Raw genomic sequence first — 18,448 nt, 5'->3', positions numbered from 1 at the left:
AGAGTGTATATCATCAGAAGTGAACACAAAGTCACTTAAGTTAAGCCTACCCTAGCTTAGCCCTCCTCCTTATCCTCTTCCCTGTTGATCAAGGCTTGAAGTCAATTCTGTCTCTCTCTTTCTTAATCAATCCCAAGAAAGACCCTCCCAATCCCACCAAACCATTGTAGTCCTTTTGAAAATAGGAATTGGACCACAGATTGTCATGACCAGCAATGTAGTGTGACAAGATAACCACTTCTCTTAGAAGTTATGCCACTAGAGTGTCAGCCTAGATTAGCCATGATTATCACTTGCTTAATAAATATAAAATATCAAGCACCAATGTACATTTGTGAGACACTGTGAAGCATTTGAAACCGAGGGAATCAAACTAATTTCACTGGATCAAGGTGGATGGTATTGAGTGCAGTGCTGGAAAAGGTCACGCATCTGAGGTGTGGTTCTGGAAAAGCACAGCAGGTCAGGCAGCATACCTTGGACGCTACCTGACCTGCTGTGCTTCTCCAGCACCACATTCTGGACTCTGATCTCCAGCATCTGTAGTCCTCACTTTCTACAAGGTGGATGGTGTCCTCCACAGTTCTGAAATCCAGGCCAATTTTAGTCTGGCATTTTAAAGGGGATAGTTCTGGTCACCTTACTTTGAGAAAGATGCTTTTTTATATAGATATTTTTATTGGAAATATAACATTTTTACAAGTTTACAAAAATAAAAAAACTCACAAGTACAAACATTGATATTAAATTAAATCTTAAATAAATAATAACCAAAATTTAACAAAAGAAAAATACAGAGAGAAAAAAAACAAAACTCAACTAACTACTAATCTAACCTACAACTAACCAGAGTGTATATTTAAGTCTCTTACTTTATTCAAATAAGAGAAAGAAGAAAAAAAATCAATGGATAACACAGAAATTGGATAGTGAGATATATGCTCGGAATGTGTTAACATCAAATGTAACAAAACCCGTATTCATGCAGGATTCCTCTCCCAAGGGGCCCCAGACCAGCCAGGTTCACAATCTCAATTAAATAAAAGCCCTTGTTAGGATGGCCGAAATATCTGTGTTTATATAATTCAAGAACAGCTGCCATATTTTATGAAATAATTCGGTCTTTCGGTGCACCATATTTGTAAGGAAGTCAAGGGGAATACATTCCATAATTAATCTGTGCCAATTTGAAAGTCCAGGGGGGCCCTCAGCCACCCAGTTTACCAAAATATTTTTCCTTGCACAGAAAGAGAGAATAGAAAATAATCTCTTCCCATGCATATCCAGGGAGGGAAAGTTCAAAAAACCCAAAAGGAGAGATACAGGGTCCACTTTAATTTCCGTTCCTAAAATTTCTGTCAAGGTACTTGCTACTTTAGTCTAATATCTACAGACCTTATGACAGGTCCATAGGCAATGTACAAGAGTGCCCACCTCTATTTTACCAGGGAGGGAAAGTTCGAAAAGCCCAAAAGGAGAGATACAGGGTCCACTTTAATTTCCGTTCCTAAAATTTCTGTCAACCTTATGACAGGTCCATAGGCAATGTACAAGAGTGCCCACCTCTATTTTACATTTGGGACACATTGGAGATGCTCCTGCCTTAAATTTTGCCAATTGATCCGGTGCTATATGGGCCCTATGATGTATCTTCAGCTGGATAGCCAGGGTTCTGTTGCAGATGGTGATTCTTCTGGCATTTTCCAAAATGTCATTCCACGTTTCTATAGAGATTTCTAGTCCCAAATCCTGATCCCATGTTTTAAGCAGATTGTCCATATCTCCCGATACTTCATCATGTAGTAAATGATAAATAGTACTGACGGAAGATACCCCCATTGGCCATAGCACTCTACATTCTCTATCTGATTTATAAAGACTATCTAATAACGTAGTCTTCTTCTGTATATAATCTCGAATTTGGAAGTATCGAAAGGGGTCTCCATTAGGTAATCTGAATTTCTCACGCAGCTGTTACGAAGAAATCAGGACCCCTTCTTTAAATAGGACCCCAGAATAAAATTTTCTAAAGATTGCATTAATCTTTTTATGATCATGAGTCAAAATACCCGTACTTTCCTTGATAGACGTGATAGTTTGAGGGGCCTTTTTCTTCTTTGCAAGAAATGCTAAGTATCTACCCGGTTTGTCGCCAAATTGATATAATCTTTGTTTTGCAAATAATATTTCCCTCTTAGCCGTTTGGGTAAGCGTGGTATTTAGAGCTGTCCTAAGGGCTGTAATCCTTTGCAATTTGATAATAGAAGGTCTGTCAGTGTATGCTGTTTCAGCCGCTTTTAAGCGAGCTTCGAGCAGACGTTGTTGTTCTCCCTTTAATTTTTTCTGGGTCGCTATGTATGAGATGATCAAACTTCGCACGTAAGTTTTGATGGTCCCCCACATCATTGATGGGTTGCTAGCCATACCTGAATTAATTTCTAAAAAAGTTTTAAATTCTTGAGAGAAGTACTTTATAAATTTACTATCTTTCATCAGGAAGGGGTCCATACGCCAATACCAAGGGGATGTCCCGTTGTTCCTCGCCTTGGTTTCCATATATACAGCACCGTGTTCGGAAATTGCTATACTGCCTATTTTACAGGATGATATGGAATTTAAAAAAATTGAGGGGGCAAAAAACATATCAATTCTGGTGTGACATTTATGTGGATTGGAGTAAAAAGAAAAATCTCTGCCCTGTGGATGAAGACATCTCCATACATCTACTAATCCTAATTCTTTGTTCAGATCCACCAATTGTCTAGATCTGGGAGATACTCCTGCAGTACTCTTGGGAATCCTGTCTATTTCCGGATCCATAATACAATTAAAGTCTCCCCCTATAATTATATGACGGGCATCAAAAGCCATCAATTTTGAAAAGCCTTCCGTTATAAATTTAAAGGGGTGTGCCGAGGGGCAGTACAAATTTAAAATCCCATATTCCTCTCCATTTATAAGGGCTTTAATCAAAATATATCGTCCAGATTCGTCTTTTATCTGCTTTAGGATTTTGAAAGGGAAATTCTTCCGAACAAGAATAACAACTCCCCTGCTTTTTGAGCTAAAAGAAGAAAAAAAGGCCTGATCAAATCCACCCTGTCGTAATTTCAAGTGTTCTTTATCTGACAGGTGTGTCTCCTGTAGGAGAGCTATATCAACTCTTTCCTTCTTAAGATCTGATAATATTTTCTTCCTTTTGACTGGCGAATTACTCCCCTTGACATTCCAGGTACACCACTTAACCGACTGATCAACCATAATCCTCTGGGCCAATCCGAGAACCCTCGGGAGGGGGAACCTTATCCAGAACATCCCGAGCGTAGAACATGTAAAATTTACAAAAATAAACCATCTTTAATACACCCACAACAATACAGTAAAAAACTATTTCTAAATAAAAAAAATATAAAACATATCTAAGTGGAGACTTTCCCCCTTGTTCCCAGGGGGCATCACTTCCTCTCAAAAAATCCCTCATATCCTCTCCCAACCAATGCCCCACCCTTGACCCAGGCACTCCTCAATAAAATGAGGAAACAAGGGGGGGAGAAAATCGTTAAGTAGAGAACAAATAAATAAATCCCTCTCCCCACACCCCAAGATAATATTAAACAGTAAGGTAAAAAAAAGGGGTCATATATAATAAAAAGGTGGGGGGGATGTAAACCGGAGTGGGGGGAAAGCAAACCAACTCTTATAATTTATCTAAGAGAGTCCAAAAATTCCTTGGCCTTTTCCGGCGATCCGAAGTCATACACGGACCCTTCATGGTTAAAGTGTAGCGTCGCTGGGTAGCGCAAGGAGTACTGAATATTTAAGTCCCTTAAACACTTCTTTGCCTCATCAAACGCCTTCCTCTTTTGGACCAGAGCTGGGGAAAAGTCCTGGAATAACATGATCTTGGATACTTTATAGATCATGGCTTGGGGATCTTTTCTAAGATTTCTGGAGGTTTCTAAGAGCATCTGCCTCTCCTCGTAGCTCTGCAGTCGGAACAGGACGGGGCGGGGACGCTGGTTCGAGCCAGGCCCGCATTTTGGAACCTGGTAGGCCCATTCCACACTTACCTGGCCTGATCCAGCCTCCAGATCTAAAAGCTGTGGCAGCCACTGCTCGAGGAACGCTGTAAGCTGGCCTTCCTCTTCCCATTTGGGAAGGTCCAGCAAACGAATATTTTTGCGACGACCTCGATTCTCGAGGTTGTCGATGTGATTCTCTAAGGTCCGGACTCGCTGTTCGAGAGTCCGGACACGAACCATGGCTGAATGTGCTGTAATTTCGGAGGTCGTGGCCTTTAGCTCCGCCCCTCCTACTCGGCGCTCAATTTCCTTGATGTCTCGGTCATGCTTTTGCAGCGCGGCTGAGAGTGAGGCCCATCGGCTTCGGGATTCTTCAATAAAAGCGTCGATCTTCACATCCAGTTTGGAGATGATTTCCACGAGGCTCGCCACCGTAGGTAAGTCCCCCGGGGCGGATGCGGATGCCTCTGCTGCAGCTGGAGAGGGTGGGGGAGGGGTTCCTGCTTGCTGAGAGCTGCGGGCTCCCTTCCCTTTAGTCATTTTTACTGAAGATTAAATTGTTTAAATTCAATACTAAACAACTAATTACATTAAACAGCTATTTTAAATGATTTGGTGAGTGTGGTGGGGGTGGGTGACCCACTTTGGCCAAGTCTTGGGAGGAGCACTGTAGACTCAGACGTGCTGGGTCGCCGCCATCTTGGATCCCCCGAGAAAGATGTTGTTTAACTATGCACAGAAGATTTACAGGGATTTTGCCAGATCTAGAGGGTTATAGAAAGGGGTTGAATAGACTGGGGATTTTTTTTTATTCCCTGGAGCATTGGAGGCTGAAGGGTGACCTTACAGAGGTTTATAAAATTATGAGAGGCATGGATAGGATGAGTAGCCAAGATTTTTTTCCCTAAAATGAGGAGGGGCGAGCGGAGATTCAAAACTTGAGGGCATACGTTTAAGGTGAGAGGGGAATGATTTAAAAGGGACCTAAGGGGTAACTTTTACATGCAAAAGGGTGATGAGTGTATGGAACCAGCTGCCAGAGGAAGTGTTGGAGGCTAGTACAATTACAACATTTAAAAGGCAGCTGGATGGGTATATATGAACAGGAGGGGTTTAGAGGAATATGGGCCAAGTGCAGGCACATTGGGACAAGGTCAGATTGGGATATCTGGTTGGCGGGGACGAGTTGGATCCAAGGGTCTGTTTCCGTGCTGCACAACTCCGTGGCTTTATTAGACTGGACTCATTGACTGCAAACAATGAAACCTTTTTTGGTTATTAGTAAGGCCGCCCTTTGACTTGTGAATGATTGAACTGGAAGTAAATATTGCCTCGAGGAGAGGAAGGTAAATATTGCTGTTTCTTGCAGAATTGTCCTTTAGGTTTTTTTTGGTCTATAGGATTTAATGAGGGAACACTGCTCGTCATTGCAGGTTAACTCAAAATGCAGCTCCTTTTCCTCCAAATAGTTTGGTCCAATAAAAGTATCGCGACGTCAATGTATCGAAAATATTTTTTTATCTTGCGGATTTCACAATTGATACAATATTTAAGATGTCATTAATATACTGTACAATCATGTAATTCATAGCGTTTAACATCAAGGCACAACACAAAGTATATTACATACATGCCTTGAGAGGCCACGTTTACTATATCCCCGAGATACTGAAGAGTGCTGTCGAGACTAAGTTCTAACAGCACAGAGCTGGAAGTCACATTGCACATTGTGCCCAAGCGTCATTAGAATATATATACCATCACTTTATTTCAAATAGAACTGGATATAAAACTTGATGAAATGTAAAAGTTAAGTCTTGCCGCACATTACATTTCGGAAGAGCTTTACATAAATAATAAGGAAGATGTGAAAATGAGGAGAAGACCAGGCGAGTTTGGACTGTAACGTGAAGACGATGTGAAGTAAACATTTCCAATTGTTATTGTTCTCCGTGCTTCTGCCATGAAGGAAGCGAGCCAAGCGACATCTAATCGGGAGAGAAAGAACTTTGCCTCGTCAGTTACTGCCGTCTGCCTGCAAGACACAAAAAGTACAGGAGACTCAGGACTTGCAGGATTTGATTAGTCTTTTCTGAACACAACACCCAGTTTCGAGGGTTTTTCGATTTGTACAGCTTTGTTCCCCACCCAGCACACACGCACATATACAATTAAAGCATAGCAATACATAATCCATTTTACCACCTCCCTTCTGGTCGGACGCTGTTATTTTCAGGTAGGACTTGTGACTGTAACTCATGTACCCGGTATATGAAGTTAATAGTGTGTTATAGTATTTTATCGTCTACATGTCTTTAAATGGGTATTTAAGGTACTCCTACATAGTCAACGTGGGGTGAAGATTATTTTACTGGAAAGGAACATATTATCTGTATTCAGTAATTTTTACATATACCAAAAAATGCTCCGTTCAGCGAAGTAAAAAATGCTATTTCATTGACTCGAAATAACTTCCGACTGAGAATCACTATCCCAACGATAGGTCATGAATATTGCCCTAAAGTAATGGTCACCTGACAAGGAACATTCTGTTGTGTCAATGCAGCGGGAAAGGATTTGGACTAAATTTGGAATTTCCTGTGTAATCGGTTGAAAACTGATGTGTTAGTCTGAATAAACACTAATAAATGTTAGCACCGCCCTCAAAACATACACTGCAATGGACTTATGATTGGAATCAATTAATATACTGAATAAATTTTGAAATTAATATAGTTAAGGTTATACAAAATAATCCTTGCGCCATGTCTGTAAATGAGTTGATGCATTTAACTAAAGCATCGAACCGGCAAGGTACGACCAACTGCATGTTTGACTTAAAGATGTGGACTGCTTCTTGTGCGAGGGAATTGTTACCATTAACAGAATAGTTGAGATCAACGTTCTCGGCTGTTTACACAGGAAAAATGCTCAAAGCATGTTGACTAACAGGTGAGAAGCAGTTCATTACCAGATCCCTGAATATTCTACATCTGAGCGTTTCTTCTTCGCCTTCCGAAGGCATTAGCACCCACGTCGGTTGGCACGAAGTCACTGTTCCCCATTCCCCCGGTCCGGCTGAGGAAGTCAGCCAGGCGGTGAGTCGCACAAGTGGCTGTCTTGCAGGCTCGCTTCTCCAAAGGAATACTGCTTCACAAGACGGAAACAAAAACACTTCAGGTTAAAACGACACCGCGTAGGCCAAAACATTAGCCTTCAATCATTCGTCCCTGAAAGATCTGGTGTCTGCATAACGTGTAAAAAGATCACGTTATCTAAGTTATAAAGCACAGGAACAGGCCACTGATCAGCCCATTCTTTCAATCCTTCTGCACCTCGCCCTCTTAGAATATCCTTCTATACTTATCTACCCATGTGCATTTGAGTTTTCCTTAAAAGCCACCTCTTGACTGGCCTAGATCAGTTCTGCACGAATGCATATGTCCAGAAGTCACACAACTGCTGGGCTTTGATGCCGGGAATGTTACTCAGGGCTGACGTGATTAGAATGCTTAATGCAGTCTAAGCAGCAAAAAAAAAATGCTATTTCCATTTTTGCTAAAGTTGCCAGCTACATTGAATGTGCATCAAACATTGGCTTCTGGCCACAGACCTGGGATTTTAAATGAGACCGCAAATACCACAGAATAGCTATCAGAGTCAGAGGGACACGAGAATGTAGAAACAAATAAGATAATAACAGTGCCCTGAGAAAGAAACAGAAATATCTACCGAGGGAAAATAATGACTATATTGAGTTACAAAATGTAATCTATTCTAATTGAAATGGATGCTCTGCAGCTAATCAAAATGCTTGAAATTGCAAGTTCCATTTCTGTGGTCAAGTATGTCTGGAATCTAATCCATTTGCCAAATGACGGGAAGAACGTGCTGGAGCGTGTGCCGTTCTGAGAGCTTTCAGATTTTTAATTCCCCCACTCTGGTGTAAGTAATTCCGCAGGAGCCTAATGTGTTGCCAAAGAGCAGGACCCTTTTACTGCGAAAGGCCAACGTGGGATGTCACAACCTTACAAAGAAAGAAGACGGAAGAAAATGCAAGGTATCAAAAATTTAGGGAACCCTGTTTGGTAAATGATTTTAAATGTAGATTCATTTAACATTTTAAAATGCTTAGTGAATCAAGTTGAAGAGAATACTTTTGAAGGTGAAAGCAGTAAGTCCGTCATCTAAACCCTGCAATGCATATTGGATCATTTATCCTTTTTTTTAATTACCACTGATATCATTACGTTTAAATATCTAAATACAATTAAGCATCATACACGAAGGAAGGAAAATGACCCTTGACTTTAAAAAAAAGTCAAATCCACCAAAGACACAGGTAGTATTGGATATTTATAAAGTTTCTAATTTCAAATCTGATAATGTGGAAGAGTGACATTTCTGCATCATTTAAGTCATTGCATCTTGAATCCTTCAGTCTAATACATATAAAAGGAAAAAGTGTTCCAGGTAGAAAAATAAGTTTATTGAAAAAAGACCCATGTAATGCACGAAGAAGCATTCATTTAATGACACACTCTATAGCCACAGAAGGCAGAAAAAAATCTAGAATGAGAAAATCAGTTTTAAAGCTAAAGTAATTGCTTATTACGGTTAATATACTAATTTATGTCCATGTCTAGTATTCTTCGTCAAAAAAAATTAAGGCGGAAAAGAAACATAGCACTTAATCAGGCTGTCTATCGTTCAAGCATTTAAGATGCATGCGGTCACAACAAACGATTAGTTGTTTTCAAGTGGCTCTCCGTAGTTAGAATAGCGTTCGTTTTCCAGCTCAGTGAGAATGTTCCTTTTCTTGCCAGGAGTTGTCGCTCCTACGTCAGTGCGCTGGATGGTTTGTAATTTGTGCAACTCTTGGGACAACTTTCCCACCACACAAGTGCTCAGACCCGTGCACCGTTTGACAATGGATCTATCCAAGCTGCAGAAAAAGAACATGCAAAAACAATCTCATAATAACGCATGCGGGGTCATGCATGAAGAGCATGTTTCATGTAACAAACAAGCAATTGTTACATGCAAAATTATCTACACTGAGAAATGATTATTCACAGTAGAATGCTAGAACCTCGTTATTTTATCAAGGTGTCTTGCAAAAAAGGGTGGCCATGCACTTTTCGTCGGTTCGAAAAATAGAATAACAGCTTTTTTTCCAAAGTCTATTCATGCATTTTGAACCAAGTGCTGAAACAAAACCGGCTTTTATTTTTTTTTCAAATGAACATGCATAACGTTTGCATCCTATCAAGCATGGTTTCATACTGGTTTCTGTGATTTGCAGACATAACAACTTTTCCATCATTCTTTTCCCATGCAAGGTCAAGACAGAACTAACTTTTATTTAATAGAGTATGTCGCTTATTAAAACATACCTTTTGATCACAATCTTCCTTTTAAAATAATCTATTGATTTTCCTCAAAATTTCAAAACCATTTTGACGTTTTATATCAGATAATTCTGGGTGATTCACGGGAAAACAAATAAATTGAATATTATTTGCCAAGACTGTTATATTAGAAAACAATATCTCTGCACTTTTCCAATCAACATCTGTTGATAGAAGACTCTACTCAAGCAAATCTCAAAACATGTTCTTTGTATTACTTAGCAAGTACTATGTCTCATACAATATCATTGAACCATACCCAAGACCTTTCACTGCAATCTAAATACCTGTGTATTCGTTCCCTTACCTGTTGGCATCGGGTATTTCTTGTTCCAGCTCCTCTGCCATCATTTGGATGAATTCCTTAACGAGCGCATTCAGTAGTCGTCGAACTTCGTAATCATTGAGCGCCACCCTGTCTGAAGCTGACTCCAGCACAGATCTAAAATCAGAACCTCACAATGAGTAAGGACTGTTTTTCTGTTCAGACCAATAAATGGTCATTAGACATTCTATTGTCATTAAAGTATAAAAGCCTGGACTTTTGTGCAGTTCTAATTGATGGATGTAGGGCTCAGAGCCACCCTGAGCGTTAAATCACTGCAAGACCAGATTTGTTTCTGTTGCATCAGTCATGCTACCAGCAGTGTTTGATTTATTACCACTAAATTCAGCCTTGGCTCAATGGGACAGTGTCACGCTGACTCAGCGTTCAAGCTTCATTCCAGAAATTTGAAAGCATACTGGCTGTCACTCCAGTGCGGGAGTCCGCGCACGAAGCGTTATCTTTGCAGCAAAACCAGCAAGTGCTGGAGACACACAGCAGAACTGACGAAGGGACACTGAATAGGAAATATTTAATGTTTCTTTCTTTCTGTACAGATACTGCCAAACCTGCTGTGTTTCTCCAGAAATTCCTTTTTATGGCTTCAGAATCCGCAATTCTTTGTTTTTATCCCTTTTTTATCCTCTGAAGTGAATTTAAGAATCGCTTCGCAATTAACATCCCGAAAATCAAGCTTATCTTTTTTAAGTCTTATTGCTACGTGTGAGTTATTACTGCTCCCGAATTGGCTGTTTTCCCTACATTATGACAGTGGTTAGTCTTTAAAAGTACTCACTGGAAGTGAAACTTTGTAAGACAACTCGCCATGGTGAGAAATTTAACCTCCATGCATTTTTTTTTTATTGCTGCCTTAAATCCAAGTTAAGTATGCACCATCTATGAAAGTAATCCTAATTATAGGCGAATTATCGGAATAGTTTAAGTTCCCTGTTAAAACCAATGCCATAAACTTCCTTTCCCAAATCGACTGTTTTCTTAACTGGTTTTCGAAATTCCACCTCATATGTGGTCTTCATCAACAAGAACTGACATTGCTGGAGAAACACAACAGGTCCAACAGCATCTGTGCAGAGAAAACAGATCCCATTTCGAGTGCAGTGAGCCTTCTTAACAGCGAAGCCGATTCTGCATTCTCCACACAGATGCTGCTAGACCTGCTAAGTCTCTTCAGTAATTTGTTTATTTTTTGCTTCTTTCAGATCTTCAGTTCTTTGTGTTATTTTAGTGGTTTTATTCCTTGCGGCTTTGCAAATTAATAAACCATCAATAAAACAGTGCAATGTTACATACACATTATTGCGAGCATAAACCCGAACAAACGAACAACTTTAAATTTGATCTCGCATGTTTCGGATTATGTTGACTGCATCGGAGTTAATACTCCGTGGACAACGAAGTTAAGGACATAATATTGACTGTATGATAAGCAAATGCAGCCACTGCCCATTGGCAGCCGGTTAACACTACGAGAGAAAAAAATGCAGAATATTGTACTCGTCATGCCTACCTGAGAGGAACTGCATGGGAGCGGTTTATCTGACATACAAAAACAGCACAAACCACAAAGAAAGCGGAGATCTTCAGCAGAACCATGTTTCTGAAGGCAAGACAAAAGCACGATTACCCAAACCATAGACCATTGTACAGCAGCTCAAAATGTCACTCCAGAGCGCCACCCCAAGGCACTTGGGCAAATGACTGATGCGTTTCCTCCCCCTTTGCAGGGCTGAAACACGGAATTGTCGGAGTGATAGCTAACATAAACCGTGAATAAGAAAAAAGAAGAAAATGTACTGGACAGAAAAGATAACGGTTAAAAAAAAACTTAAGTTGCTGTTACCCAAACTGGATAAACCAACATCTGGGCAGAAATGTGCAAAAGTTATTGCTCAATCGATGAGACTTGACAGCACTCGAACTGCCCAGTTAAGTAATGGATTGTGTAATGAATTATCAATGCTGCCGATGGCATTACAGCTCAGCCTCAAGCATCTAAAAGTTCAACCAAATGATGACACCGCGTCATCTTGGCTTATTGGTCTAATGATTTACTCAAAATCGACCACGGTCACCATTTAGCCATGACTGGTCTACAAAGGCTACTCAGCTACTATATTTAGAAGCTAGAAGAGCAACATGCTCATTATTCCTCTTAGAGGAAAAGACCAACTGGCTTTACATGTATCGGCGGGGGAATTAGTACAAAAGATTCTTTCCAAAAGTGTTTTTCAAATCTATACATAATTAAAGCAATACATTATCTATTAATGCGGTGTTTTGTTAAATCTGACAACACACATGCATAGAGCTTTCTAGTCTGGTCTTACATCAAATAAACTCAAGTTATTTCCAAACGACTACTGATAACAAAGCAAATCTTATGCTATATAAAAAAGTAAATATCAAACGTTCCAGTCAGTTGCAATCGTAATTCTTGGGGCATCATAACGTTTGCAGAGAAATATATTGGTGAATAAAAGCTAATGTAACTGGCAGTCTGAGGTTTCTCTGGTTATAAGCAAAGATAAATGTAAAGACATTGATTTCCAATCTACCCGTTATTAATTAAAACAGACCAACTTTCAGTGGAATTACAGAGTCAATGAACACGTAGCAAACTAAAGGAGAGCAGACTAAATAGCGAGCGTCGTTGACAAAGCTTTTTCGAAACCAAAAGAAACATCTAGCAGAGTTGCATCCTCTTACCTTTATGCTTCACTTTCACGAAGAAATCACAAAGCAAGTTTCTTCTTTAACTTGGCTTTTTTAACTGTGCTACTGTTGGCTGCTGAACGCCCATCCTTTTATATCCAACGTTGCCGGCTCTTTGTTGTTCAGTGAGTGGGTGTACGGTCGTCAACAAGCTGCCAATCATAAATCCAAACTACAGCAAAGTGCCAATCGGCGGGGGCCTGCCGCCTCGCCCCGCTCATGACGCTGTCGTTCCCCGCCGCTTCATTCACAAAGTTCCCAATCACGTGGACCAGTCAGGCCAGGTTTACTTGCATTGAGGTCATTTAACGTAAAGCAAATCAGACGATTAATGGACAGCCTCGAAAATCATCTCGATCAATTAGTGTTTTATGGTTGCTAAAAATGTACCATTACGTGACTCCTAAATGCCAGGAGTCTGCTTGGTCGGCAAAGAAAGCAAAGACTGGTCACTTTGTACAGAGCGACACCTGCTGCTGAATGCTGCACCGTCATGCTAGGACAATTCTGTACAGTCCTGTTCGCCTCGCTGTACTTCCAAACAGAAAAAATCTCATTAGGACTTAACCAAGAAATATTAAACTTTAAGGAAATACTTTTCTCTTTATTGTGTAAATTGTATGCTGAAAATGGTAACAAATGCTGCAGCCCGGCTAACAGCAACTTATTTTATGGTTACATTTTGTTCAACCAAATGCCCTGCGAAAAAAAAGTGAAGAACGAGTTTAATTCTGATATCATGGCATTCCAAAATTCTTTTTTTTTGCATCAGTTCAGAATCATAACGGTGAGGAAAGCCTGAACAGTTCAATGTGGTGTGTACGGTGTAGTTTAGCTCTGTAGAACTAGCCCTTATTGCAGGGAATGGGTTATCAGATTGCCATTTCTAACGTGCACTAACGATCGAAACAGAGCAACACTTCAGCATTCAAAATGCTTTGATATCTTTGGGAGAATTTGAACCTGATTTCGTACTTGGAAGTGTTAGGTCATGTTCATCCTTATTGAAGCCGGGACGTTCGTGTAACTTTAATAACTCAACTTCAGTCGTGTGCCTTGGGTACTCTGTTCTCAGTTTTGTCAGAATATCCGTTCAATTGATCAAAGCATTGCTGTTTGAACCGTGCAGTCTATCATTCCTGTGGAGCCAAAGTTGCCGAAAACTATTTGCCAGAGTTGCAGAATCAAAAATAAAAGGATTAGGTAAGGCGATGAATCATTAGATAAAGGGGCCAGACTGATACAAATTGATTACTCCGGAAACACTCACAATTAAATCAAGAAAAAAAGACTTATTTTGCTAGAGCTTACAGTTTTTTTCATGAATAACAACCATGTCATAATGCGTTTGACTACCAAGTGCGCCTTACGTCATGTTCCTGATCCATTAGAGGAGTAGCTGAGCTCCCTCGCAGCTGAGCTAAGTCAGACAGAAATAACTGCGCTCGTAAATTACAGTCAGGGAAGGCTAGACTCCAAGCTCTGATCCTTGTAGGTTCGAACTGAGAGGAGAGGCTGCTGTTAGAGTGGAGTGACTTCGCTCGATGAGCTCTCTGTGGTGCTGAAAGGTCGAGTTCCATTTCCAGTCTTTCTGAAAACAATAATGATTGCACGAATCAAATCGCTTCCTGGAACAGGGGCTCGGGTTTATAATGAACAAAGGCAGTGTTTATTCATCTATCCATTAAGTTAATGCGCGGGATTATTTCTGTTTGTTGTTCTTCTTGACCGATGGAAGCGGTACTTAAGGTCCGTGCAGCTACAGGATGCGGATGACATTATTTGGGTAAATGTGAGTGGGACATTGAGAAGGAAATAGGATTGATGAGGTAAAGCGGCGGGTAAACTACTTTTAATAGAAATCAATCTGTTGGGAAAGCAGGGGCCCATTCATTGAGCATTGTTAGTCTAAGTGTAGTTAAACATAGAGTGGAAATAGGATTCGGATCATTAAGGCAGTCAAGAGCAGTGTTGTTTTTGGAAACAATATTTCTCTCCTTCACGTGACCATGAATATGTTGCACAACCCCCAGAAGCCGGGCGCACTTTCTCGGTGGTTCTCATTTTGGGGAAGTGGGAAGGCTCTGTCCAGGTTTTGTGTGCAGCTGGGCAGGATGTCCAGCCGACCAGCGTTTGAAAAGAAGTTTGTTATAGTGGGACAATCCGTTCGAGAGTTGACCAACTCAGTGCAATCCTTCGCTCTCCCCTTTCCTAAAATCCCAACTAGAAATGGAAGGGAATACAGTTGGACGTTAATGTCAATGAGTGGAAGAGGAATTGGTTTCATGGCCGTCTGGGATAGCACTGATTTCATTGTCAGCCCGTGAAATGTTCAGATATTGACTTTTCGCAATTTATTTAGAAGCACGAAACTTACATTTTGACCAACGAGAGGGTAAACAGAGCAGAAAGATCGAATATTGAAATACTTAAAATGGAACGATGCGTAAGCAGTTGCTGATAAAGTAATTTTGGACGTTTGGATGGAGCCATAGAGTCAGACAGCACGAAAACAAACCCTTCGGCCCAGCTAGTCCAAGCCAACTACGTTCTCAACTAGGCTAGTCAAACCTGCTTGCGTTTTGCCCATATCCCTCCAAACCTTTCCTATTGATGTACTTATGCAGGTCTTTTAAATGTTCTAACAGTACTTCCATTCACCACTTCCTCTGGCAGTTCATTCCACAAACGAAACACTGTGTAAAAAAGTTGCCCCTCATATCTTTTTTTAAAATGTTCACCTCTCACCTTAAAGATATGTCCCCGAGTTTTGAAATCCACCCCTCCTTGGAGAACAGACCCTTACTATTCACCTTATCCGTGACCCTCATGATTTTATAAACCTTTGTAAGGTTTCCCACCCCACCACCACCTCCCCCCTCCCCTCATCCTCCTACGCTCCAGTGAAAAATGTCTCAGCCTAAATAATACCGAGAATATTTTATTACATTTATCTACTGGAGTAGAATCTATAAAAGAAGGGTTGATGTTGGTTGGGTTTGAACAATATGTCGCAGCGGTGCAGTGCTAGACAAACCACTGCTGAGAAGGTAGCTAACCAGGAGGGCATTTGGAGAATCTCATTTCGGTGCTGCGACAGGGTTCAGTGTTTAAGACTTTCAATCAGGGACCAAACGTGTTGTATGATATTTGCTGCACAATAAAATGTTTGTTACAAACTATCTGTGTGGGTAATTCCATGGTAAGTGCGTGTCGTATCTATTCGATGGCCACTTTTCGTCAAGTCATTTATTATTCATTGCCTACTTACTGGGACAGTTTACGCCGACACCCCGTTTCTGTAAATTCCTCCGATTGAAGTGTGTAAACGAGATTAGGTGGGGGTCCCTGGAATAGAATGAGCCCAATGTCTACACTCACCCTGGACGGTGCCTGACCGGGAACATTGTAATGTTCTGGATTAGAGTGGTGCTGGAAGAGCACAGCAGTTCAGGCAGCATCCGAGGAGCAGGAAAATCGACGTTTCGGGCAAAAACCCTTCCTCAGTAACATTGTAATGTTGGCATTCTGTTCGTTTTGATTTGGGATTAGATTTGATACCTTTTGGAAGGCAAATCCAGTGTAAGAAAACAACGCATTCAGTCTTTAATTAGAAATCTGATTACTAAATCCTGGAGATCTTTGGGAAATCAGACACTAGTCATACAGTGAACTAGTCAGATATACTGAGGCTGTTGCCGCTCTCTACAAAGGGCGGGTTGTGATTCTCAGGGTCGGATTCCAACGCTTCCCCACCCCCTCCCCCTTAAAAACACACAGCTTCAGCATTGACCTGGCGTTCATCAAGTCATCTCGTATTCTGGTCCCGGTCCAAGTTACTTGTCTCCCCAACTTAAATATTCCATTAGACAAGTCTTTCCTGAGGAAAAGGAAGTAGACGGGAAGGAGAATGGTACCCCAAATAAAACTGTATCAGTCACCTCGTAATCTAGTGGAGGAGGTTCAGTACCGTGCACGGTTTATCAGTAACGTTCCTGCCTCCAGATTAAAACACGTTCATGGCAACTGAGGTCGTTTGGATTTTTCACGCTGCAGTACACTTCTCCTCCAGCAAGCATTAAAACATCAGCAGAACGCGCTCAGTTTCCTTCTCCAACGCCTGGACTTACTGTCCCATTTTCCTGGGTATAGTACATTCACATCCCTAGACCTCAACCTTGCAATATTCGATCCAGCTCCCATTCCTTTCCCTGAACAATGCATAGAACCAGAGATTTACTGACCCTCTCTCCGTCTGTTGGCAAATATTCCCTTATGACGTTTGAGACCACCCTTCAAAACCCAAAGCCCGTGTTTGGTCAAAAGTGGACGCATTCTCAGCCTCGCATCATCAAGAGAAAGCTCTCCAGAGAGGGACAGCAGGGAATTATGAGAATTTGCTAACGGGAGTTACCCTGGACCGCAATTCCAAGTAAAATTAAGCCCTTCATGTTGGGATATTTTGCCATATTTGCTGGAATGCTTCAACTAGAATTAAATTATTTTTCCCAATATCAAGGAAAACGTCAGTGTACCGAGTTTCACAACAGTAACCTTCCTTTAGGACGGGATAAGGCTAGTGCGAGGAACGTCAGCATTTCACCAATGGAGTACCCTCAGTTAGTGTGGGATACAGAGTTAGATTATGTCATACCCCGAGCAGACTTTACAAATCACACCCGGGCTTGGAAGTGCATGTAACTAAACCCTTCAGTGTTTTCAGTAACACCTTGCTTGCTCATAGGCCGTTTCGGGTCCTCAGATGAATGGAGCAGATTGAGGGCACATACGGAAATGGCAGAGTCGCCGTGGCCAAGCTATTGCTCCTGTAGCGTTCTGGCCAGGCTCCCCTTGGAGACGGGGTTTCAGCTTCAGGAGGACATGTGGGGACTCGGTGAAAGCACAGAATGGAGACCGGAATACCGCACGGACTCCAAAAGATGTTCCTGCGCCTGAGCCGAGGAGGGTCAGAAATGTTCCTCCAACAGACCTCCTTATGAGAACCGATCAAACAGATTCACTTTCTCATCGCAAATTGTAGGGTTCCAATTCAACTTGTGGTTACGCCTTGCCATCTCGGTGAAGACCACTCCTTATATATTGGAAACTCTCCAGTTATTCCACAGTTAAGGATGCCTCCCTATCCGATAAAAGCTGGAAAGAGGGACATACCACGCAGTTTACAAAAAAAGTCCTCCGGTCTATGTGCAGCCATCAGCATTCCTTTAATGTTCATCTTTTGAATACTAGGTGCTCAGTAAGACCTTTCGCTAATCTTTAAAATACGAACTGAGGACACATGGACAATTACCATTTCTTCCGTGAATCTTCATTGGAAAGTCCGTTGATGTGAGCTATTATCCTGTCAGACTAAAGTAAGGTTTAAAAAAAGTAATCTCGTCCTAATGTGATAAATGAAGTAAACTCATCAATCTTTCAATAAGAATTTCTTCGATAGCTCATGACATAATATGAAACCTTGTGAGTATCAAATAGGTGATGCATTTTATTGCATGTTTCCGATATTGCCAAGTACCACATTACACTTTAAAGTACTTAAATGGTTGTAAAACACAACTCAGACATCCCAAGATCATGAAAAGTGCAAGCTTTTCTTTTTTTTTTCAAGATTTCAAACAAAAAGACAGCAGACATTCACCAACAGGGAGCTACACCCGAGCAAGCCATGTGAACAGAAGGTCCTGCACTTCAGCCTTCGGCAAACTAAAGGTGCTGTGAACAATAGTCAGGCTGAGAAGGTGACAGCAGCAGAATCTACAGAAATAGTGTAACCTTTACAATTTTACGACATTCCTTTAAACTCACCCACAATTCTTTTCAAACACAAATGTGTCTTTCTGCTTAATAGAACAATCTCTTCTTCATTTTATTACATATAAGATGCCATGACTGAAGACATCGTCTAGGTTGATGACCCCTCTACAACTTTATGAGGC

At 41.1% G+C, this 18,448-nt stretch overlaps 1 protein-coding gene across 3 annotated transcripts; it reads right to left on the bottom strand.

Moving 5' to 3' along the window:
- Positions 1-5,523: 5,523 nt before the first annotated feature.
- Positions 5,524-12,726, bottom strand: calca (calcitonin/calcitonin-related polypeptide, alpha). 3 transcript variants are annotated; one of them, XM_043705811.1, is made up of 5 exons: positions 12,486-12,726; positions 11,287-11,376; positions 9,741-9,875; positions 6,994-7,172; positions 5,524-6,057 (listed from the first exon to the last, which is right to left on the bottom strand). In XM_043705811.1, exons 2-4 carry the CDS (start codon positions 11,370-11,372, stop codon positions 7,010-7,012), a joined length of 384 nt encoding a protein of 127 aa, XP_043561746.1. In that variant the 5' UTR covers positions 11,373-11,376; positions 12,486-12,726; the 3' UTR covers positions 5,524-6,057; positions 6,994-7,009. The 3 variants fall into 3 exon arrangements, with proteins under 3 accessions (XP_043561746.1, XP_043561748.1, XP_043561745.1); XM_043705813.1 differs by having other exon boundaries at positions 6,994-7,169; positions 12,486-12,592; XM_043705810.1 differs by lacking the exons at positions 5,524-6,057; positions 6,994-7,172 and adding an exon at positions 7,788-8,967 and having other exon boundaries at positions 12,486-12,722.
- Positions 12,727-18,448: the final 5,722 nt, after the last annotated feature.

Source organism: Chiloscyllium plagiosum, chromosome 16 (genome assembly GCF_004010195.1).
Source record: "Chiloscyllium plagiosum isolate BGI_BamShark_2017 chromosome 16, ASM401019v2, whole genome shotgun sequence".
Taxonomy (NCBI): Eukaryota; Metazoa; Chordata; class Chondrichthyes; order Orectolobiformes; family Hemiscylliidae; genus Chiloscyllium; species Chiloscyllium plagiosum.
This window is presented reverse-complemented; position numbering and strand designations above follow the sequence as displayed.